The sequence below is a fragment of the Plectrocnemia conspersa genome, unplaced genomic scaffold (assembly GCF_051122295.1).
Source record: "Plectrocnemia conspersa isolate PC_06_02 unplaced genomic scaffold, ASM5112229v1 ptg000010l, whole genome shotgun sequence".
Taxonomy (NCBI): Eukaryota; Metazoa; Arthropoda; class Insecta; order Trichoptera; family Polycentropodidae; genus Plectrocnemia; species Plectrocnemia conspersa.
The window spans coordinates 2,114,884-2,141,489 of NW_028277174.1; the positions used below are offsets into that span (position 1 = coordinate 2,114,884).

Genomic DNA, 26,606 nt, shown 5'->3' on the forward strand with positions numbered 1-26,606 from the left:
GTAGTGAATTAAATATACCTAGTATACACCTAGTATACACCTGGGAGTGAGTTAATTTTTCGTATTTGTTTCATAATGATTTTTATTGTTATTTATTTATTATAATTTTATATTGCATTTATAGTAAATTATTGAAAAAAATCAATGATTTTAAACGTTATATTGCTCAGATTTATTTTTTATTTTAACGCTTTTCTATTTTTAAATTTTACTTATTTATTTTACATTTTTTTAATATAATATTCGCTTTTTGTGAATTTTTTTATAGCAATTCAGAGGCTCTCAATATTTTCTATAAAATTAATATAAAATATTTTTTGTTAGGCTCATTTATTTTGTACTCTTTATTTTACTTATATTATTTTCTATAAAAATAATGTTTTTTATTTTGTATTTTTTTAGTTATATATGTAAATGTAGAACTATCTGGGCTACCTCAAAACAGTGAATGATCGATCGCCATACATATACGGCAATATCGCTCAAAGGGTTAAGTAATATCATAATTTGAGCAGCTAAAGATTTGCCAACGCTGTTATGGGGCACTTTTTGCCACTTGTCATTATATAAATATTTGTAAAGACAACGACTGGTCTTTGTTTATGGATCTTTTAGAAAACAATATCGTATGCACCCAAACCTACATATGTTGGCGTTACAAATACACTTGTTTGGCAAATCGAATATTTAATCTAATAATGTTTGGAATGTTTATTTATTTAAATCTATTTGTTGTCGTAAATAAGAGTAGAAACATATTAAGAGTAGAAATTTATTTTGTAATAAATTTAAACAAAAGTCCAATCATTTGAATGAAAGTGCCCAAAAAATCAAGACTAAAAAAAGCACGTCAGGTTTAATCGAATATTAAGGTTTTTCTAACTGTTTTTTTTTTCATTAAATTAATATGATATATTAAAAAAGAAACGCAAAACACAGTTTACCGCAAATTTTATAAAGCAACTAAAACAACAGAAAAAAATCTGACGAACAACTCTTATATTTTTTACCACAATAACACAAATCATTTTATTTACACGCTACTAATTTAATCGTAATCGTAAGGGCATTTTCACTGGTTTTACCAGTTCCTGTAGATAAGTTCACTAAGAAGATACTTTTTTGCAATCATTACAGAGATCGATGCAAAATAAAATACAAACTACCATCAAATTCGATTCCACAAATAATTTGCGATTTAAGATGGTTAGCCATAATGACTACATCTTCATAATTGTATTAAACGTATATAATAAAAAAAATTGTTTAATACTTTTGTATTATATTGACATTGTAAAGTTAACCTACTCTAAATTTGTATGTTAAGATTTTCAAGTCTGCGACTTGTTAAAAAATATATTCTTTAGGGATCAAATTATATTTATCGCTTTAGTTTTTCTTTAAAAAATATTGAGTGTAGTTAGGGCTTCCAAACCAGGTAGAGCCCCGGGTACCTGAGTGTTTTTAAAGGAACCGAGGACCAGATAATTTTAACAAGTACCCAGTTCTTTTTATTTCAATATAATGTTTAATATTTTTAAATTCAACATCTGTTGTCACACGGTCTTCAGAAAGCAAAATTCTCCGACTTTTTTTATTTATTGTAAAACCAAATTAGAGATTAGTTAAGCCCTTCCAGTCAACGATATATGTTTTTTTAAAGAAGTACGTTAAAATCACAGCTATATACAGAGTAGGTAGTGATAAGCGGGGTATCAAAAAGGTAAAATGAATTATGATTAAAATTCAAAATAATTCAAAATAAAGTCCAAGATATATATTATTCGTTAATTTGAACTCCGGGTCAGTATTTAATAGTTGACGAAAATTACCCGGAACCAAACCGGGTACCCGGTTCCTTTATAAAAAATCCCTAAAACCGGGTGATGAATTTGGGCGGGTATTGGATGCTTTAAGTGTAGTTTATATGATGAAGACGATCTTAAAGGAGACAATTACTTTCGTTATTTGTTTATTTAAGGACAGACACATATTTAATAATAAGTATTTCTTCGGCTCTAAAATTTAGATTCTTATTTTCGAAAAAATTGTAAAATAGCCTATGCAATATTAATTTTTTAGATATGATACTCATTATTGAGATTATGATAAAGAACAATTTATTTTTTAAAGCTGTGCTAAAATTTTATATAAAATATATTATTATTAATAAGCGTAAGGTTTTTTCTAATAAAAAATTTCAAGACACGTTATTGAAATCGATATTTCAATATCACATTATCAATACTCCCAAGTTATTTGATATACTCATATGTATATGATATACATACATATATGAACATATCATAACATAGAGGAATTCAGGCAATGATATAATATATATTCCTAAAGTGCGCACTTAAATATAATTTAATATAGGACTTTCGCTGGATGAATAAAAAGGATATATGGTGTTTATGTTTATAAAATCGTTTTTATTGTTTTAAACAACAAATTTATATGTTTTTCAGTAATATTATTTTCATAGAAAAGAATAATAGCTCAATACGTTCAGTACAATATTATTGAAGATATTTGATTATATTATTATGTATTGTATATTAATGTCACCGGAAAGTAATCCATCTTTTTTAAAGTGATTAATTTCCGGCATTTTCAATATTTTATTAAGTATCTATAACAAGATATAAGTTTAATATGTATCATTGGGGTATATTTATTATTTATTATTTATTACATACATATATTTTTTATTAATATCACATTATTCACACATATCACACGGATATTTCTTGAATCTGCACTCTCTTCTTCGCTGGTTTTTGAAGCGAGTCGTGACATCCAGGCCCCTGCTAAAACACATATTAGTTAAATTTTTTTAAGTAGTGAAGAAGATGAAAAATGCATAATATTGGATATGCAGATGACATGGTTATTTTGTCAGAAACCAAAAATGAATAAAATATTTTATTATAATATCAGATAAAAAATAATTGTCTAATAAGTGACATATTTTGGTCTATAAATTAAATAATATATTATTCAAGTTATCTATCTTTCTTTTGTGCATAATATAGAGAGAGAAATCCAGAAATTTGCCATCGGTCACGTAATTAATTCTCGAAGATTGAAATAGTGATATTTGTCGTGGAGAGGAGGGAGTTAGTCTGCGCAGTTGGCTAACGAGGAGTTCCATCGTATGGTGTTGTGATGAAAACTTTAATGCACGTAACCAAACTTCAATATACGCAATTTATCACGAGAGCCGAAAGTTTAACCGTTTATTCGTTACCGACGTTGCTGGGGCGAGAAAAGCCCCGTAAAGTTTCTCTTCTCGACTCGATATTCCTATTAGCGTCATATTGAGAGCTCCTCGTCATAATTTTCTCTGTGTTGCCCAAGAGAGGTACAAACTTGATCTCAACCTTTTATTTAACACGTTATTTTATTTTCTTTCGCACAAAAAGATGTAGTGTTAATAAAAAATAAATAAACAGATTAAGGACCAAATTCGTGGTTAAAATACATTCAGATTAGAAAAATATTATTGTGAACGAATCCATCATTATCGAGACTACTTTGCCATACGATAAATCAGTATTAAAAAAAATGTAAAATAAAGCCAGTATACATTGCAAATTTTTTCCCTAATCAAAGTATGAAATTGTCGCAAAATTATTCGTGCAGATCAGCGGATTTATAAGAGAACTTACGCGCTTTTAGAAATCCAATGGGAATCATAAGTAGATAGATTATTTATTATTTAAAAAGGACTGGCGATAAAATATGCTAGCGATCATTTGTAAGCTTTTGTTTATGTGATCAATTGCCGCGGCGGTAAATTGCTGGAAGTGAATTACGGGTGATAAAAATTCCTATACTCATAAAATGCAATATTTATATATGGATATAGGGCGGTACAATTGTAAAACGTGGAGCTACACCGAGGTTAAGGGGCAGTAAAAGACTGCAAAAAAAGAACGTTTTCTGGCAGTTAGCACCTTGCTGATCTAAAAAACCTAACATATCATATAATCATTTAACCAGTAAATATATATTTGCAATGACTTAACTGCAGATATTTATTTTCGAATCGTAGCCATACATTTGTTAAATTATGTTCAAGCTACAATACATACTAATTATTTTACTATCAAACATCAATACAATATTTATTTATCTAAATAAATAAAAATAGTAATACTTAATTAATTCCAGATTATTGATATCAGATCCGATGGCACGTAATTCACTCAGGTTGATGAATTAAATTTAAAAAACTGTTTTTTTAACATACATAAGTGTTATTTTTCTTCTTTATATTTTATTTTTTAATATAAAAATATTTTGTTCTTTTATGTCGATTTTTGTGCAAATATTTTTTTTAATAATAATTTTAATTTAATTAAATCTTGTATTCTTAAGCGTTTCACATTTTTTTTTTATTTTTTTTTTACAATAAAATTTGGACTTTTACATTTTTTACTAGCCTTTATTTTGCAACAAAATATTTACAAATTTTTTTTTTTTTAATTAAAAAATAAAACCAGTTTTATTTTTTATGTAAATAAAAATAAGTAAAAAAAATAAAACCAGTTTTATTTTTTATGTGAAAAAATGGAAATTTAATAATCGTAAAAAATTATTGCTACAGACAAACGTTTAACTTCTATAGAATATACAAATAAAGAGAAATCTTATCTTAGCACATATCAAAAGATGAATCGTACGAGAAGTTTCACGATCTGCGCTCAGGTGATTATTGCTGTGACACCAGTTGGAAGCACTAAATGTTTACTATTACTATTGAATTCGTGCAGGAGTCACTCTCTGTCAGATCCAACTCATTTTTTCAAGATTTTTTAAAGATGTGAACCATTCGTGTCGAGTACTTAAATATTTTTTTAAAATAAATGTTGATAATTAGTGTAAAAAAATATTGTACATATGCAATAAATTATTTTTTAAAGATGTTTTTATCAACATGTTTTTTATAAATTAATAGTAAATAATATACTTTAAAATATTTACATCAATGTCATACTAGTTTTAATTTAGCTGTATAATACGAAATCATAGTAGGGGTAATAAAAAAAAAATTCTTAAAAAATCACTGAAATATATTAAATTAAATACCTGTTTGTCTTGAATAATTGGCCTGTAGGTCGGAGGTGGTTCAACCACAGTATCTGGTAGCACTTGAGTGATTTCCAAGGTAACGTTCCTATCCATACCGTTATCTATAATAACAACATGGTAAGCTTATGTATTTCGAAACATATTATTAAGCGTAATGCTTTTGATTACCGTCTGCATTGTTGCCATTGTTAGTGGTTACAGAATTTCTCCTCCTTGGCGGGATATCTCTCCTCCTTCCTCTCTGATAATAAATGCCGGCGAATATTAGCATGTTGAGGACCAGCAAAAAGCATCCAATTCCGACTGTTACTCCTAAAGCCGCTGTGTAACTAAATAACGGAAATATACTTTGGATTAAACGGATTAGTAACGGTTGACGAGCCTCAGCTCTGTTTACCTTCATTTTATATATATTATAAATTAATCAAGGCTTTTGTAGGTGTATTGTAATTAATTTTGATAGAGAAATAAATATAAAATATACTTGATATAAATTTTTATCCTTTTATCTTGAAATAAGTCAGACTGTTTGCTGACAACCTGAATCTCGCGCAATATCAAAACAACAGTGAATTCGTTGCTTTTGCCAACAGTCAATAAGGAAACACTCGAGAAAAGCAAACACACGGCTCTGATGACGCTGTAAAGTTAAACTTCAGAGCACGAACAACGTTTCAGGAATACGGCCAGAATGAAACTCATATTTTAAATGAGTCTTGCTCTCTTGCTCTCTTTCTCTCGCTACTGATGTAAAATTTCCTTCGTCGAATATTTACAGAGACTGAAAATGTCATTTTTCGTATGCTAAAAGCCCTTAATTAACACACATGCCTATGTGGCGTATGTCTTACATAAATGTGAGACAATAAAGTGTTAAGAATATGCGATACCAACAAGTCTAAATTATAATTTATAAATTCGTTGAAAACAATTTATATTAAATTTTATAAATGTATCGATCGTTTCTGGGTATTTTCAAAGATTGAGATAATTCCTTTGAAGCATTTCTTTGCGTATGAAGTACTGGCAAAGAAAAATAAATAATAGGCTACCCATTGGTTTAAATCTTTATCCAATAAAACAAATTATATTAAATATGTTTTTACTTAAGTATGCTTTAGTGACTTTAATCTTTTGAGTAACGACAAAAAAAATTATATATTGCTATTAAATGTATGTAGCTTACTTTAAAAATAATTTAAATATTTTTTTTACATATCTAACATTATGATTTTTTTATATTACATATATGCATATTATTTACAATTTACCTTTATTGTTCGAATATCTTATAAAAGTCTTAATTATCGTCTTAGGATATATAAGAATAGTGATTAGCAATCATTATATTTAAACGATAAGAAATTAAAAAATATTAAGGAATATTTGTATTGCTAAAAGCTAACATAAAACATACCATTTGTTTTTACGTCTCTTTTTCAATTTCATCTTTAAAGTAATATATTTTTCAAGCAATGTCATTTATCACATAGCCGCTAAATTAATCAGTGACGAACGAAAATAATTGAAATTTAAGATACGCCCCTTGTTCCAATATACTTTTTTATGGTCGCCTTTTTTTGTACTTGGAAATAAACTGAAACCGCAATTCCACGAGGAAAGTAATACAACACCCAATTACACAGCAAAACGAATTGCAAAATCACTCTGGAAATTCATACAAATCGACGGAGGGAAACGAGGCGCCTCTAAATAACGCTTATTATTTTTAATGTATTTTTTCATCAACATAATACAGGACCGATTGAGTGTTTTAGATTTTTCAACATTTTTAATTTCCTAATAAAATAAATTCATTTATTTATTTGAAATCTAATGCTTTTAAACAATGCCAACACAATCAATAACCACTTTGAAAGTAATGAGACACCAGACTTAAGCTATCAAAATGCACAAGCTTACTCGATTTTATTTTAATTATTTATTACGATAATCATATAAAAGATTAGCAAAATCTTATCTGTTATAAGCGATCGAAATTATATCCATATAATAATCACTATTTAACTATAATTATATAATAATTACTTCCAGATACAACAAATAATCACTGACTTACACGTGCTAGTCAATATTAAAAACATCTAAAAAAAATCATATTATTATTTGTTTTGCAGTTTTTATACTATGGTTTTATGTTACCATTTTTTTAAAATACATTTTTATGTGATTTTAAATTTATTTAGTAATGTTTTTTATTTAATTTAATAAAATGCATAAGAAGAATATACATTCTTGTTATATTTATTTGCTAATAAACAATTACTTACAACTTGGTTGCAAAATAAAAGAGCCTATATGCAATAATAATTTATTGTTATTTTTTCGCAAATTGCAGTAAATTATAAGCTACCCGATTTAAGAACAACTTTTACGTCAGCTAACTTTTTATGTGGTTGGAAAATAAAAATAGACAAGAGGCAAGTTAATAATAATAAAAAAGTAATTAATAGCAGTCCGTGAAACGATTTTAAAGGATCTATTAGAAATGAAGTCATTTCCGGGGCTTAGCAATTGGGAAGTTGCTGAATAATATTTCCCAGTTTGTGAGTTGGTGAAGGATTTTGACTGGTAAGCTTTAATTTGTTTTGAAAAATATTTTAAGGTCTACTATACTTAACTGCAAAGAATATATTTGATACTAAAATACATTAAAATAACATAAAAAAAAATTATATCCCACTAGCTGATTAAGAAAACATTACGAATAAACCAAAAATGGACACTTCGAGATTGTTAAATTTTAAGTGTTTTTAATGCATTTTTTATGTGTTAAAAATTTTTGCTCCAAATATATTAACCTATTTAAATAGTTAAACTTAAATTAGAAAATCAATTTATTTTTCCTTGCAGGGACACTATGCATTAAGTTAAAATTCTTTATAGCTCAATTTAATATTTTTATAAACATTCCTTATGCTATTTTTTATATTACGTTATAAAAAACCTTCTGAAAATATATTTATTTTTTTAATATACATTTACACTTTAAACATTTGTGACTCATGTAAAGTAATTTATTGTTATTTCAATTAAGGTTTCACTACTCATTTCCTAATAAACACATATTTGTCCCAGCAACAATATCGAATCTTCTTTGCTCAAACATTATTTTATTTTTTTAATATTTATTTAAATTAATAATGAATTAACCTATAAATACTGCAATTTTAATTAACAATAGCTATTTTTAAAACATACTATTTTTAATTTTTTTACAACCTTTTAATTATCGGTCAAGTATATAAATCAGACTAAGGTATTTGCGTTTGAAATATTAGATTAGGGGTCGGAATAGCGTAATTAATAAGGCCTAGTCTAGTAACTGAAGGCCCATGGGTTCCGTTCCCCACAGCAGACTTAAATATATTTTTTTTAAAATGCACTTTTACTAAAAATCAGCACTATTAAAGTGACATAAATTAATTGTAAAATAAAATATACATAATAATTCATAATGAACTATATTCATGGACTTAGAGTAATACTATAAACTTGTTTTTTTATACTTCTTAAGTCTACTTGAATCATCCAGTTGGTACTGATTCACCTTGTAACACACTGGGCTAACATCCATCAGTATACGGCAAAAGTATAAATAATCAGGAATTATTAAATACCCTTTTCTGGCCAAGCATACAAAATGTAGAAGGTCTTGTGATATGTGTATTTATAAAATTAATATTTTTTGCAATGTAAGAAAAGAGCAAAATTAATATTATTTATGCAGTAAAAAAAGCCTTAAACTTATATTTTATTTTTTACTGATACAAATAATCTAGAGATAATTTTTCAAAAATAAAAATTATCTAGAGATAAATTATGTAAATTATAATTTAAATGTGACAGATATTATCTTTTAGGATAGCCTTGTATTATTGACTATTAAAAACTTTAAAATAAAAAATTCAGATTTACATTTGCTTTAAAATGTTAAGACTTCAGATATCTTCAATTAAGTTGATCCAATTTAAAATATTTACTAAAAATCAATGCCTTTTATTTTTTGATAGAAATATAGCTCTTTTATTTATCTAAGGTATATTATGACAGTATATAATATATGTGTAATACATACTCACATATGTATTTATTTCGGGTAGGCACGTGAAGTCGTTTTGACACAACGTCCAAAACAAATGATTCCTTTCTCTCAGCGTTATTTTTCCTGTCCGAGAGTCGCAGTGGGAGGTCCCTGTCTTTGTCAACCCTTTTTCCAAATATCTATATTTCTTTTTGTATAATATTAAGATATGAATTTCCAGCGGTTTCGAAGGGCGAAAGAATAGATTACGGCCGGCTCCCGGCCAGAATCCCAAAGGCTTAGTGGGAGCCTAAATGGGGTTCTACGCATACAATTGGGTTTTCCGACGTATTCGTTATCGATCAAAACAAACGTGATGTATGTGAACCCAGATCTGTGCCTAATGTAAGGGAGGGCTGGATCAAAAGGCGTCATGTAAGCTTACCCAAGAAATTGAGGCGTTTCTTTTATTCCCTGTGTATTCATGTTTTGATAAATAAATGTCAATAAATATGCTTCGCAGATAATAAATACGTAAAGACATAAAGACTCTAGAATTGACATATGGTGACATTAAGTCAAAAAAGTTGACTTCAAGACTCTTTTCAGATCTGCACCTTAAAGTTTTTTTCAACATTTATATAGCTTAATTAAATTGAAATTCGATGAGAATAAATAAGTATGTGGTAATTGGTTTTCACGCCGAATAGATTGAAAGTAATAAATAAAGTGCATTTGGCACCGTTTGAACCAAACCGTCTTAAAAAGTAGAGAGTAGAAGCTAGAGTATTACCTATAGTAATGTTTATCGGCCAACTTTTGCAGTAAATCGGCTTCTTTTTCCGCCGGAAGGGTCGTTTCCAGCTCTAACGAGTCTTCGTCCTCGTCGATCTCCAATTCGTCCATTGTTGGCTGGCACTCGGTCGGCGTTACTTTGCCAACGACCCTCTCGTTCCTGCTGTAAATCAGGGTGAACGACTCTGGCCGAACAGGACCTGCGAAATTACACTAGATATGCAAAATAGAAATTGAAAATGATAATAATATATAGCTCGAAATCCTGAAAAATTGCAGATACACTGCAAATTTCTATAGTTAATATTTTTGCATCTTTACCTAAAACATTTATATAAATCATATAATATTAAAAGAGCGTAAATATATTTGTGTTCAATTTTTATTTATTTAAATATGAAACTTTTTATCTTACTAGATCATGCACCTTAGATTAGTTATAGTCTAGTTCAGGATATCGAATTTATGACATACGCCAAACATGCATTACCAGCATAAAAATGCGGATCCCTCTCCCTGAAGTGGTGGTGTCTCATCGAAACGTCCGAAGCGCCAGGCTGATGTAGCTGTGGTATGAGGTTGAGCCATAAAGCCATTTTATGACCGCGATAGTGACTTTTCATCTTGGGCTTTAGTCCTGAAAGAAGAAAAAATTCACACCCCCTATTTAGTCGAATCATTCCCAAGTCGTCAATCTCGTTAGGGAGCTGTTTGCGAGATCGCATCTGCTTCATTATCACACAAACGAGCGAGAGACTCGGATTGACGGCTCTCGGACATTACTCGTTTTCCCTTAGTGGTCGCGTCATCCATTACCGAATGCCACACAATGTATTATTCATGAAGTGCAAAAATAAAACTCACCGAAAGATAAATATCTCTGCGTGCCCGGCTCATACGGCTGCCACGTAACTCCTTTAAACGTGGTCTTTTCTCTGCCGTAGTCGGTGTACTGAGGCGGAGCAGGATCTCCAGGACGACCGTTAGGATCACCCACTTTGGCAAACGTGACTATTAATGACAAGAGAGCCTCGGCTACCGTGGCATCTTGACGAGAATAATTAGCCGGGAAAAAAGGAAGACCACCGACTAAGGGTAAGCCGAGCACGTAAGCAATTTGCTCCCCGTGCACGCTTCCTAACCTCTGGATAAATAAAAAATCTTAAAACCTTCTTTGACAATACATATACAAACAGATCCAAAAGCATCCGGCTCTATTTAATAATAATATTTTTGTCGTTGAGCGACGACGATATGTGGTACGATACATGTTTTATATATTAAAATAAAGCATATAATGACAAGCACAAAAGTGATACAGTTACGTATTTATTCTATTGAGTCCTAATAAAATATTCTTTAATCAAAATAATAAAAAAATATAATAAAGCACCAAACAACTTAGACACGTGATAGACAGTGAGTGTTCTTTTGAACTTTCTTCGCCTATTATTCTATCCAATCTATCTTAAGGAAATGCATCTACATTTTCAAAGCATAATTAGTGAATTCGTGTAGCAATAAAGCACAGTAATGAAACGTAAACTTTACCTTTTTAGTTGTGTCTCATCTCTAGCCTCTATATTTTGCAGCAACAAAATCTGTGCCATGAGGGAGATCTAATAGAATATAAATATTTTCTTTCCTACCAATTTTTTAACCCATCACCTCAATAACAAAGAATATGAAGACGAAAGACTGTTTATATAAATGTAGTAAGATTAAATAATAAAATAGGTAAATAGTCTATTATTATAGATTCCATGAACCATTATTTTTATATATGAATATCTATTTATATTTTTCTATATTTTTGTAGAAGAATATTGTTGTAAAATGTGCCTAAAAATATATTATGTTACAGAAAAATATAGTTGTGGCTGTGTTGAGAGAGCAACAGAGCAATATGACACTTCCTAAATATGTACCGACCAGATCAAAAATGATTACTGAATCTTCTTAATTAGATTAGAACAGAACCGGATAGCTTTGGATCTATATATATATATAACACATTAGCATTATTATAACCTGTGGATAATCTCCTTCTTTGGTTTGATAGGCAAAGTGATACAAGTAAGTAGTAGCACCTCTTCTAGAATGCAAATGGGCTATCCTTAACAACGGAGCAGCTGTGTGTCCATCGCTTAAAGCTTCCATGGTCGAATCCCTAATATTTATAGGATGTTGTATAGGCTTATCCCAATCTGTATACTCATTCCTAACAGCTGCGTAAATCTCGTTCAAATGATACACATAACTGTTTCTAATAAAAGTCCTCAAAATTCTGTTTCTATAGTCTTCCTCAAATCCGTATTGTATGTCACTAGCACTAAAGTCGTAATAACTCTCAGTCGTGGCGATGCCCAACATTAAACTACTTGTTATAAAACTATCACTGGCAACCTCCATGGCGTGAACAGGGTCCATAGCGTCCGTTTCGAAGGGATGATAGGGACCCCATCTAGGCATGAACTTTGCTTCGTCTATCCTCACGTCCAACAATGCTTCCAAAGGCTTGTTCCGAAGACACGGCGTAACGTCGTCGTCTTCGATAGGCACACCCTTGGCTTCAAACTCTATGTTGCAACCCAACTGCTCGGCGACGGCCGCTCTCTGAGCGTCAGGATCGTGAACCATCGCCCAAGGACTTAGGGAGGCTCCACTGAGCAGCACGAGTCTATGGACCAAACCTTTAGCTTCAGTCGTAAGTAAAACTAGATTGGCTAAAGCAGCACCAGCACCGTGTCCGATGATGGTCATCCTAGAGGGGTCGCCGCCGAAAGAATGCAGGTTATTCTTTGCCCATCGTAGGGCGCAGATGATGTCTTTCAAGGCTAAGTTGCCACCAGTGCTGCTGGGACGGTTACCAGACCGCGTTTTCAAAAAACCTGTGAATCATATAAATATTTACAAAAAATAGTTCAAGCATTCAAAATATAGTTGCTGCATAAGTCTTGTCTTGTTATTAGAAAAAATGCTTTTTTTTAATTGATTTGATTTTATATTTTAATATAAATATATGCAAAATCAAAAATTGTTTTTCGTGAATAGTCGTTGCGTTACAAGACCAAAGGCCAAAGAGTGCTGCGTGGAAATCACTTCAGGCTTGCAAAAGTACAAGAAAACGTAAACTTTTTAGAGGATTTTAAAAAAATTTTAAAAGGATTTAAAAACAGCAGTTTTTACCCATTCTCCTCTCCCCGTTTCCAAGTGACTCACGAGCTATATCTATAAAAAATAATGATCAAAATTTGACCCACTTCTCAAAAAGGTTCGCCATCACTGTTCTAATTATTTTATTTTTTTATGAAAATTTATAATCAGACAATAATAACGATAATAGAGTCTAGCAGAGACGCTCCCCCATCGACAACACGATTATCGCAGCAAGAGAAACTGACCTTTACACACTGTCACTGCCACCTTCAAGACCCCTGAGGATCTTACACGGACATTATCCCTGCGCCAGCTTCTCCACCACTGCTCGAAAACAACGATACTCGCCATCATAGTAGCCGCAATATATGTAATTTAATCTAACAATATTTTCACTAGTTTTCAATTGCGTTTTACTGGCTGTGAAGTCACACCCCAAAGGGTTAGAATCCTTAACAATATTTAATTTTTATATAAAAAATGTAATGAATAAAATATTTTTTTGTACAAAAAAAAAAATTAGATTTATCCTTTTATAAAAAATGCTTTTTGTTACATTTTTTGTACTTCAAATAAGGTCTTCAATCAAGGATTATGCGATGTAAATGTTTCACAACAGTTTTTGACACTTTTTGACTCGCATCTTCTTGTATTTTAAAATAACGTAATGCCCAATAACTATCAACTTATCGCGATTAGGTTTCAAAGGTTACTTATTCACTTATAAAAAATCTTTGGACCAATTGTTTTTAAACCACCCTTATGTCAGTTGAATGTTAGTAGCATATTTTCCGTACACTTGTCACAGTTGACTTGATTTTTTCGACCGACATTTAAAAAAAATGTTATGTCTCTCTCGCCAGCTTAGCTAAAAATAAGCAGTAAGTAGGAAACAAATGTCTGTTATACAATGGAATAGTTTTAAGACAAATGTTATTTTATCAATTCAGAAAAAAAAAATGTTCGCATTTAAAAAATGTCAAAAATTTAGCGTCAACCCAATACGTACGTACATAAATTTCGATAAAAGTGACATAACTTATACAGCAACTAAATATGAATTAAAATCTTTACCTAATAATCCTAATCTAAAATTAAGAGTTAAAACAATAACATGGCCATGAGCTGCCAAAACCGATCCATCGTAGGGATTTCCAGAGCCCCACTCGTACGAATCCCCGTGTATCCAAGTTAAAACCGCATACGGCGCTTCGACGCCACGATTGCCTAAAATTTGCGCAAAGTTTGACAATAACGCTCATCAGTATAATCCCGAATATATTTCAATAATTACCGCTTCCTGGCACGTAAATGTTGAGATACAGGCAATCCTCGCTTTGGTTGGTTAGAAGAGGTACGATTTTCTTCAATTGCTGGAATCGACCTTTTGGCATTCTGGTCAGCGCTGCAGTCCTATGAAATACAGACAATATACAATATAGTTTGTGAATGAGAACTTAATTTTAAATATAGAATAAGTATGATATTTAATAAAATCAATTAAATGAAAGACATCAAAAGCTAAAATGTAACTTGAAATAATATTAAGTAAATTCAATGCGGTTTTACTGTATATTGAAATGTAACGGTTTTACTGTATATTAAAAATGTATCATGATTTTATTACTCGGGTGCAATTGGCTGCAAAAAAAACGAAAATGCATTTTCTAACTACCTGTTGGACACGTCGGGGTACTTTTGGGGGCAAACGGGTCCGAACGAATCGGCCAGTTTAGTGCCGTGCCAAGTTGCCGGGGGCTGCGGGGGTTGAAGTCTCTCGGCCATGCCGTAAGGTACCCCTAGGAAAGCTTCCACGGGCTCCAAGTGCCTCGAATTTGGCTCCAGTATAATTCCTCTAATAGCACCTAGCAATAAAAGAAGACATTATTCAATTTTGTGTACGTTTGTATCTTCTGGAAGTGAAATATTATTAGATTTAGGGTTTGGAGCATTATAAATTCAAGACTACTTTGCAGTTATTATTTTTTTCAAATATATCACTGCAGCTTGACATACATATATGCTTAGCCAAAATGTACATTACACATATTATAAAGTTAAATTTTTTTATGATATAAATTAAAGTGTTATAGTCAATTACAAAATAAAATTTTTGCTGAAAACTTGATTAAAAAAATGACCAGTTAAGAACAAAATGTAATTTGAAATAATTTGAAAGAAAAAGTAGCGCATTAATGACGATATTTATTTATGTAAACCGCTTTTCATCGTATTTAAATCGTAACCATATTTTAACCGTTTAAACGCCAGTGACTAACCGGTGCGTCATTTGTTAATTATTTATTTTTTACAAATTATTTTTCTAAAACAAGCTAACGAAATATTTGCAAATTATATTAACTTAATTTATCAGTAAACCAAGTATTTAATATTTATTTTTTAAAAAGAAATACTGAATCGTGAAGACAAAAAAGTCACTGGCGCTTAAAGGGTTAAATCAATTCCACGAGCAAATTTAACAATAGTTTTTAACAACAAAAGAAACCGTAAATACACAAAAAGCATTGAAATCGTCGCTGCAATAAATATTTTTTTCATTTTGGACCACCACATAAATCCAGCATGGCTTCTCTGCTCTTTTTGCTTTTCATCAATATGCGGCGATTGTGAATTTAGACTAGTTAAAACTGGCAAGTTAGATAGTAAAATGTAAATTGCTTTAATAATGTAATAATAATTAGACGTGTTCTTGTAAGCGAGCACATAATATTAGTCACAGTGTTAATTTTTCAGGATGTGAATTAACCCATTGCGATTTTGATGCTGTGCTTGGACTTGGAATCTCGATTATTTTAATCTGAGATCTCAACGATTGTTCCGGTGCAAATCAATCCAAAATGATTTTTTTCTAACTATTTATAAAATACAGATACAATTTTAAGCTTTTCGATATCTACAAACGCTGTTAATTTTATATTCTGTGCTTGTTAAGATTTCAGATATGCAATGTATCATTCTCCTGTGTGTTTAGACTTAAAGGCAAGGTTGCAGTTATTCTTAATCAATGCTGATTGAAAGGGTTTCAATAGTTTTAATAAGTTACGTCTAGTAGTTGAACACCAGAACTTCACTCCTTCTGATACTAAAAAAATTGATCAAAATAAATTGCAATATAGTAATAGCAATACCTACGTGTAAAAATATATATTATTAAATTTAACTCACTTTATTATTAAATAAAATTAGAAAGCAGTGTAAAATAAATAAAATTCTGCATTTTTTTAATAAACAATTACCATATTCGATTATTAAAAATGAATTCTAGTCGCGTCAATTAAAAAAAATTTAAAAAACAAATAATTTAATAAATATCTAAAAATAAACACATAGAAGTTCCTCCGTTAAAAGGACAAAAAAATTATAGCTAATACAAACCAAGAAAGGGTAAAAATGATAGCTAAAGTAATATGTGAAAAATATTAAAGCATTTTCAGTACATAATGATTTAATGAGAATTTAAAATAAGTCTGGTATCTTCAAATAAGTTTGTAAGTTGCATGTTTATAATGAGCAATAAACTTTTCGTCTTAATTATTTTTATTTTTTTGTCGCCGATTACTTCAAGGTCACATAAAAATATTACTCCAAAGATAAAACATTCTGTATGTATGTCCAAAAAGTGATGCAATTGGCCGCCAACATCCTCTTCTGCGATTCGTTAGAACAGTCTCGAACCAGCAATATAAAATATGTGACGCTTAATCTCAGGAGGGCAGATTTTCATGCAGATAGAGATAGAAAAAGGCTTTAGAGACTTGAAGCACATCAGAGGAGTAGTACAGCATTAACTGCTACTTGCTTTTCCGGTTTTTATTTGGGTGCAAAGTCACTCCCTCAAAACATGAAATAATATATAATGACCGCTTGATAATTTTTGATATAAATATTTTTATTTTAATATTTATATATTCAATGAAGATATAGGTATATACTACTTTAATAAAGTATCAAAAAATGCAAATTTAATATAATATATTTAACAAATATGTTTAACAGAATATTAAAATATAGATTTATTGTTTAACTGACCGCTCCTAATTTTGCTTGTAAAGTGTTAAATCTGAAATATACGTTATATCATAGCCAAATAATTATCGTGCAAGCTTTCAAATTTAATTTTACAATTTGCACGATTTGAGTTTAACACAGTCATAACTTTGAGCAACTCGAAGAGTTTGACGACGGTGTAACAAAGTTAAATTTAGTGCTTTAATGTGGCATTGGTGGTATTGACCGGTTGCTGAATCACTAACTATAATAAACTAATCATGATAAAAGTTTTCTTGTGTTTTGTTTCAAAACAAATTAAAAAGTTAACTTTAGTAACAAATTTCATAACCAGGATTCATTCAAGTTAAATTCAATATTATTTCAAGAAGCGGAAATAATGTTACGTTTTAAAAAGCTATCAATCAATATTTATAATTGTAAACTTTCAACTTATATCGTAGGCATTTCGCCGCTAACTTTTCCTATTTTCCCTCTAAACATTTTATATTTGTAAAACATAAATCAAGGCACTCTTGAACGAAATATAAAAAATTATGAGCTTTAGTGCATGAAAAATATTCAAATGCTATTATCATCCCAAAAAGAGTATTCGTTTTGAGCTTTTAAGCTAATTTTTATATAAAAAGCCAACATTTATCTAATTAATCGATTCGCTGGTCAAGTGCTCGCGCACGCTCGCAAAAAAACAAAATCGGCGAATGCGGTCGCCGTATTTGCATAACGACATTACATCCACGAAGTGAAAAGTTCTCTTTTTTGCTAAAAATGTGTGTTTTTCCCCTGTCGACGTTAATTTCAATTAGGGCGTCGGAATTGCGAAGTCGACGTCTATTTGATTTCGAGTTTGATTCAATTGAATTTTTGCCGCGTCTCTGACGTCCACGCTTTTGATTCAAACACAATTATGTAGCGTTTTCAGTTAAATTAAATATATATCTCATCTATTTGTAGCTGGTAGTAGAACAAATTAGATTTCATAATAATTCAATTGGGGATATTCTCGTCAGTACTGTAACTCAAAAGTCATATAAAAAACACCATTGAGATCTACAAAGAATTAAAATATAATATAACATTCCAATCAATTCCAATAAAAGATAAATTAATATGTATAAAAAAATAACCAGTACTTAACCAATTTTTTTAAATATATAATGAAAAAATCCTATTATATTTATCTATTGGACTAAGACACACATTTACTTAGATGATATATGTCAAAGTAATTTTTTTAAATAAAAAGTTATAAATTGTGCCTAACTCAAACCATATCATTGATTAATAATATTATATATTATAATATATAATAATATCAGTCTATGATATTGTTTTAATTAAGTCTTAAGCATAATTTATAAATTTTTAGTTTAAAAAAATAATTTATCTAAATAACTGTACTTGATGAGCTTTTAAAAAGTTGTATAAAATAAATCAATAATTATTTCTGTTTATTTTTTTTAAAAATGGTGTAAATTCATACCTTTTGTCAATATCTTTTACCCTATTTTTAGTAGTAAGTAATTCGATTCAGAATGCTCTCGACACGATTGCTAGTTGTTATTGTAACATTGTTGCGATTGTAACACAGCTGGAAATTTATCGAGATTGCAATAAAAATGTGCAACAAATGTAACGATATCTGAATTAATGGAAAACGACAAAGAGACGTTTTAAAGAAATGCTTTGTATATAGAAAATGCTTCGCTAACAAGGAAGATAAACTAAATCCTGGATGTAACTCGTTTGAGGACAAAGAATGCACTGCAGTGGAATGAGACAAAGAGAGCCAATTATTTATATTCGGTATAAAAATAAATACAAACTGGAATAAAACTGGTTCATAATAGTTCGCTACAAAAATAAAATAACTTGATTTATATGTAAAATCGCACTAGTTTTTTTGTTTTTTGAGTATTTATTTACATAAAATTTATTTACGTAATATTAAAAGCAATACATAGTATTTGCTAAAATAAAATAAGAGCAAAAAATTCGAATTAAATACAATAAGCTAAAGATCTATAACCATTTAAATGCATTTTTCTTTCTCTAAATCATTCATACTAAACCTTTATTTCATTAAGGCCAAACACAGATGTTTGCTATGTTACATGGGCCGCAGTATAATTTAATGATGTAAAAATAAGGGTACTTTATAGTTATCGGGTGGCAGATTTATTAAAAAATATTATTTTATACATACATTTGAAACTTTAATATTATTTATATTAGTTCAGCTTTCGAATTTGTTTGGAGACAAAAAGTCAGAGGCTGACATCTCATTTATAATTGTATATAAATTAATAAAATGTATAAATAATGTTAGAAATTTATTTTTGTGAAGGCCAACAACGTTTAGCTACATAAATTAAAACATGATAGCTGCGAACAAGCGGCAGCAAAAAAAGAACAGCCCAATATTTAATTAACTAATTAACTTGAAAAGGGATAATAATATAAATTCTTACTGGCTTTCAATGAGTCATTTAAAATGTATATAAATAAATTAAATGCATAACCTATGCAATAACTATTTGCAAAATAAATTTGAGCGCTGATAACAGGAAAGTACTAAAATAAAATTCTAATAATTTTATCTTATTTTTTAATTGGCACGTGCCGATCTACAGTTTTAAAACGCTATTATATATTTGTTTATTTAAAAATAAATGTGATTTTTGATGTGACAAGCTTTTAGCTTTTTTGAGATTTTTTTTTAAATGAAACACCGTAGGAGACCATTTAACAAATTAAAGTACGCGCCAAAAAGCATATAAAATTATATAGTGATCGCCTTGAAATTAAATAACATGCGCAGTCATTTTAACGACAAAATATATGCCTTGTGTTACTCCACACTGAGCAAGCATATTTTAAAATTGTTCTGAATTATTGCTCGTATATTAGGATTTTATTATTTATGTTAAGCGCACTATCTATATATTACATATATTGCTCTCCAGGCTGCAAGTTCGTAATTAATTTAACTTCTAGGAAATTTTTCGAACGCGAAATTTTTTTTTCAATAAATCAATTATAGTAGAATCATCTTGTCGTAAAATTTATTAAAATATTGTTTAATAAAAAATTAAATGCATTACTAGATTCCACCACATTAAAATAAATTAAATTTACTAAATTCTTGACCAGAGATTGCTTTTGATAGAATTTCACATATTTTATGACTTCAACCTATTTATAAAATGTAAAGTATTCTTGAACTAGGATTGATTCATTTGTAATAAAACATTTTATAAAAAGTCAATATTATATTTTATATGATATTTTTCTTTACAGTTTGGTTAACAATATTTTTTATTTTTTTAGCCATATATATTTGTCAACATTAAAAGAAAACATATTTTCTCCAATCATAAGTAATACATAACTAGTAAGTTATTGTCTAGAATAACTTGCCATTTGTGTTCATCATTAACAAGTTTGACGCTTTCTAGAAAGTCTGAATAATTATATTAAAACAAAAACAAAAATTTGTTGTTATACTTCTATCTAAAAGTATTATTATAACTCCATTTATGAGAGAACATCCCAACTTTTACGTGAGCCAATATTTTTCGTCGTTTGCTTTTATGTGCTTTCGCAGGAGCTTTTGCGCGATCAGCTCGATTTTGACACTCGCGGCGCAATAAACAAGGGGATGATTTCGGGGGGATAAAATGATAAATTATACATAGGAGCGATGTTCGTTCGAAGGTTTTACACGACCGTAACGTTTCAAAAGTTTCGCCAACTGTAATTAGCGAGTGTCGCCGCAGCTGCCTGCCAACAATTACCAGCGCCGTTCTGTGTCACTTGCTAAACTTACTACCACCTAATGTTTGGATATTTTGATAAGCTCGCCTTTTTAGAAGAGCATTAAACGTGAATTTTGCTAATTTAACAATTGAAAACAAATTTTTTTAATTGTCAAATTTAAAAAGCTCGGCTAACTTTCAATATTAAAGAATATACCAGAAATAAACTGTTTACCAATATCATGTTGCTAAGTATGCTTTAAAGAAAAAAGTATAAATAAAAACAAGATGATTTTAACGTACTTAAAAAAAAGAAACTCTAATAAAAAAAACACCTTTTAAAGGATGCTTGATAGACAATGCGTCTAACCTGCATAAAAATCTATTGTCATATACCGCTTTCATTAACGATATTTGCAACGTGAACATATTTCGTTGATTAAATATTCAAACGATGCAATTGGCCCACCAACATCTGCATCTGTGATTCGTTAGAGCTGCCTCAAATTCAAAGTATAAAATATGTGACACTCGTTCACATCGGCAGACAATAACACAATCTAAGACAAGACGATTAAACAATGCGAGACAAGAGAATTTATAACTTAACTGGTAATACAAATTTACTGTAACATATTTAAGTTTTTAGAATTGTTCCTGGCTCTTTAAACTAATTCGTCAGTCATTCACAATTATAAACTGCGACTCTGATTTTTTTTATTGTTTATATGTACATATATTGTTATTAACATCTCACCTGATTGAGTATCGACGATCCTAGAACTATATCTCGGTCCAGCCGCTGCGCGTGCAAATAGCAGAGGTACAAACAGGAGCGACCATGACAGCCTTCCCAAAGGCCTGCCTGCCATTCCGCCATCCTCACGCCTCCTTGCCACCCCTCACCCACTTATCTGCAAAAAAAGCATCAGTTAGCCGAGATAATTTATAGAGTAGCAGAATTGTCTTAAACATGGCGTAAAAACCTGTTGAACATACCCTTATGTGATTTAATGGTAATTTAGCTGGAAATAGTAATATTGCACAGAATTAATCTGTTAAATTTTTAATAAAATAATTAACGATTATAAACATAAAAAGAAAAAGTTAAAAGAAAACCTATTTTTTTGTTTAAAATGAAACACCGTTGGAGACCACTCAACGGATTAAATACGCGCTATAAATATGTATTGCCTTAAACAAACATATCGGCCAACGAAAATATATCTCAAATAAATGGATTGTATGAGAAAATAATCGTTGTTTGTCTGCGTTTCAGTATTTTTAGCGATAAACATATCTATAGAAAACTTTTTTCCACTCCTATTGGTTAATTGAAAAAATTACAAATGACCATTGGGTAGTTTTTTGAAACAAAGTGCTTAATCTTAAGAAAGGATTACACGTGCAATCCCAAATACACGTGTTATCTCTTCTTTAAGTGTTTTAGGCGGATACTTTTAATCATTTTGATTAATGACGGGTACTTTGACTTAATGTGTAGAAAGGATTTTTCACTGTGGTGTTTTATTTTAACAAATAAGACACGTTTAAACCCTGTCTTTGTAAGTCACATGCTAAAACTGATTTTGTCACCAGTGATTACAATTTAATAGCAAAATATTTAGATTCTCACGATTTTTAATTAAAAGGTAGTTTAAAAATTGCAAAAAAAATTTTAACTGATTTTTTTATACATTTTTTACTACTGGATTTTTTTTTATCCATATTCATTTATTTTGTTTTTATTCTATATATTGTTTCCATTTCCATACATTGTTTAAAATGACTTTTTAAATTTTAATAAATTAATCATAGATTTATACTTAATAAATTGTTTATAATATATATACAGATATTTTTTTATTACTTATATTGAATTTAATTTTTAAATATTTCTCTCACAAACCCAAAATCAAAATTTTATAATGCAATAAAAATAACAGTATGCAAAAGGTTGCATTTATTTTTACGCTTTTATATGTAAATTAAATAAATATATAGCGGTAAATTGAGGAGGTGCTATTTGGGTCTTAGCAGTAGATTTATCATTCAGTAGGTAATAAAATCATGTCTATGGAACATCTATATAAAATACCTATTGGCTATAAAATTGTTTAACTATTCCAGAAGATATACATATATTGAAAAATGAGCGTTACCCTATTTTTTCGTCTACGTTTATTGCCCATTATGGTATTAGAGATATTTTATACAACGAAACCCTTTCCGTTGAACGCCTCTTCCGAAAGATGCTAAGGCTCTCAAACCGTGTCGGCCACCGTACATCAATCGGGCAATTTTCCCCGTTCGGCTTTTCTCGGCTTGATTAAGCAATTTAGCAAATCAGATAAGCCCCGGATGTGCCGTGCGGTTGTTTAGTTTAGAAATATGGCCGAACCGCCCACCAACTTCTTGCCAATTTGGTCGGGTAATTTCATTACTGCGGGGTCGAGACCACCCCTGCCCGGGGCAACTCGCGGGGCGGATCAACCGAAACCGGATTACATCAGCAGGGTTGATTTGATTTGCTCGACGAAAGACCGCGGCCACCCCTAGAAATATTGTTTCTAATTCGTCATGGCCGAGACGTGCGAATCGCTTTTGGCACGTCTGGCAATCAAAGTTAAAGGCACACAAATTTACTTCCGGCCCTTTGAGGGTTAATTGTTTGTAGATGACCTGCAAATATTTACTGTTGAATCTAAACTTTGAAGCGCCAGGGTTGAAGGTTGATAAAGGTAGGCAAATCATACCTTTTGACTATGATATTGCGTAATTGTATTATATTTTCAATATAAAATCTCTTCCCCGGTGTTGATAAACCTTTAGAAGCCCTATGATAATATCACTATATCACATGTGATATCCAGATAATACACAAAAAAACAATCTGAATATTTTTCTTTAATGTTAGCATGCTAACTTTAAGTATATTTTTCTTTACCACTGTCTTAGATATACATGTAATAATATTTCAAAACTTCTGTTGAGGGTTCTTAAGGCAATATTTTATTTTTCTTTTACACTCTCTTCTATATTTTTCATTCATATATTTTAATTGGTAATATCACTTTGTCCATCCAACTAATACAGAGTCTCTAGATTCACATTTCAAAAGCTCATAAATCATCTTATTCGTGAGCACACTTCTACTTCGTATATAAGACCAAAGAACATCAGGTCTTACAACCTGAACGTTCTAAAATTAGCTTTGCGCATTTTTTAATATTTCTTTTATTACATATAAGATATTATATACAAGTGGAAGTAGCTAATTGAAAAAAAAATACCTAATATATACAATATATGTCTGTTTAAAATAATTATTATGCTATTTATCCGTGTGCTTATAAAAATCTAGGTGAAGCTAATCTGTCATAATCGATCAAAATTATAAATATATATATAAATCATTAATTTGTATACCCAAATACTCAAGAAATTGGGATTCGAACTGAAGTCTTTTAGGTCAATAGTCAGCTACTTATATTTTTTTGCTCAATAAATTTAAATGGTTTTAAGTATTTTTCCTTTAATTTAATATTTTATTATTTTCATCGCTGGAACTATTAGTACTAAAGTATAAAATAGGATAACTAAACCTAAATATTTTTAATTTTTTAAAGTTTTTTTTTAAAAAATTAAAATATTAAAATTATATGTTTTTAATATTATTATAAATGTAATTAATAATATATTAAATACAAAAACTAAAAAAAAATTACACATTGAAAAAGAGTCGTATCGATTTTTACGTGTACCCATGTCGGTGACAGACTGTCCAAACCGTTTATTTTGCCAGTTTAATTTATTTCCAGCATCTTAGCAATTCTTTCGTCATAAAAGGCACTGCAAAATGAATCGTTTACTTTTATGTTTTATGCCGATAAAATCTATTGTATTTCGTCAAAGGAAATTACGATCTCCTGGATTTATTTATGTTTTAGAAAAGAGAAACAAAAACACGACACACAAAAAAGGCAAATTTGACGCTATTTGCTGGAATCGAAAAAGATAAGCATCTAGCGTCACACAGCAGAGAAAAAAATCGTTTCCCATTTTCCTTCAACCTTATCCCGTAGCATTTTCCCCGGGCACCCGGGGGGAAAGTTTTGAATTATGACAGGAGATCCCCTCCGGGGCGGAAAATATTCGGGGTGAATTTTTATATTTTTCTCAAACATTTATCCCAAAACGATATGCATCTGGGTGAAAGATCTGAATGAAAAAATACAGGCGCCCAAGTTACGCAAAGTCGACCTTACGTAAATTATTCCGAAAGGGCGAATATTCGGCTATGGGTCTTTAAAGCTATTTCTAAGAATAATATCAGTGAGTAAAAAAATCAGCAGAAAATTGCCTTCAAAATTTGTTAAATTTTATAAGTTTTATAAGATATTAAAAAAAAAAAAATTTCAATTCTATATTGAAAGACCAAAATAGTGATTTAAATACATATATAAATACAAAAGCGTTTTGCGCCCTTCGAAAAGTTGCTTCAATCAATATCTAGTTTATATCACAAATAGCTCGATTACATCTCCAGATGGTGACCATATTAAAAAAAATCTGTATAATGCACGCCAGGATACAACTTTCTTAATTTTAAAAACGAAAGCGTTGTTTAACTTTTCAAACAATACAATAACTTCCATGAACTTAGCTGCCTGTTGCACACCATTAACTAATATATCTATATTATACTATCAAAGAGTGATAATAAAAATAGTATATTACAAATATGTAGCTTTAACGAACAATACTTATATAATTGTAATATTATACCTAAAAAAACGTTTCTAATTGCTTATATCGCTTTATATTAAATATAATATTTGCAAAATAAACATCACATTTGTTTTTAAGTAACATGTAATGAATTGATCATTTTTTACCATTCTAAAAAAAATATATATATATATAACATATTTATATTGTATTTAAAAGTGAAAACAATTAATTAGTCCATCATCGATATTTAATCAAAAATAATATATCACTGGTCAATAACCCCAATCGCCTTTAGAAAATACATTTGCTCCTAAGAGCTTTTTTACAGTTGTTTAAAAACTCATTGTGTAGTTTCAAGTGCTAGTTTTAATCCAATTATTAAATGCTCTGTAAACTTCAGTCCCAATGGACCAAAGCTCTTTCTAAGTTGTAATTTTATAAAATTGCTTTAATTTATTTAAAGTTATACATATTCTAAATATTTCATTACACTTAATTTTAAAATACATAAATACGTATATAAATCCATTTTTAAAAAAAATTTATATGTATTCACTCTTTTTTTTATATAAAAAGTTATATTTGTGTGAACTCATTAATATAAAACGTAACTAAAAATTGTTTTTAAAACTTTCGATGTTAATGTAAACAAATCAATTTATCAACATACATTTAATAGATTAAACAAGTAAGAATTCCATAAATTAACTTAAAAAATATATTGATTTATAAATAAATATCATGAAAAGAAATCGCTGTTTTTAGATTTCATGACAGATGATAAATATAATATATAATACATTATTGTAAGCTCAAAAAATAGCTAATTTATTTTAATATCCTTAAATTTATCAATTTTGTACATTCTCTTAAATTTAATAATTAAAATTAATTATATATAACACAAAAAAAATATTTAATAATTCACAGAAAATTAATTGTAAAATTATCAGTAAGCTTTAAATTACTTATCAAATTTTTAAATA

General features: G+C 29.6%; 1 protein-coding gene across 1 annotated transcript in view; it reads right to left on the bottom strand.

The window, feature by feature from the left end:
- Window positions 1-2,414: 2,414 nt before the first annotated feature.
- Window positions 2,415-26,606, bottom strand: part of LOC148230305 (neuroligin-4, X-linked-like) — a 75,535-nt gene continuing 51,343 nt past the window's right edge. The window contains exons 2-12 of the mRNA XM_088195044.1: window positions 21,644-21,800; window positions 14,775-14,964; window positions 14,394-14,512; window positions 14,174-14,326; window positions 11,972-12,831; window positions 10,805-11,084; window positions 10,431-10,577; window positions 9,939-10,140; window positions 5,269-5,429; window positions 5,098-5,201; window positions 2,415-2,813 (exon numbers count right to left, since the gene is read on the bottom strand). Of these exons, the coding sequence (XP_088051170.1) occupies window positions 2,739-2,813; window positions 5,098-5,201; window positions 5,269-5,429; window positions 9,939-10,140; window positions 10,431-10,577; window positions 10,805-11,084; window positions 11,972-12,831; window positions 14,174-14,326; window positions 14,394-14,512; window positions 14,775-14,964; window positions 21,644-21,758 (2,406 nt within the window). The 5' untranslated portion in view covers window positions 21,759-21,800 and the 3' untranslated portion in view covers window positions 2,415-2,738. The remainder of the gene's footprint in view (window positions 2,814-5,097; window positions 5,202-5,268; window positions 5,430-9,938; window positions 10,141-10,430; window positions 10,578-10,804; window positions 11,085-11,971; window positions 12,832-14,173; window positions 14,327-14,393; window positions 14,513-14,774; window positions 14,965-21,643; window positions 21,801-26,606) is intronic.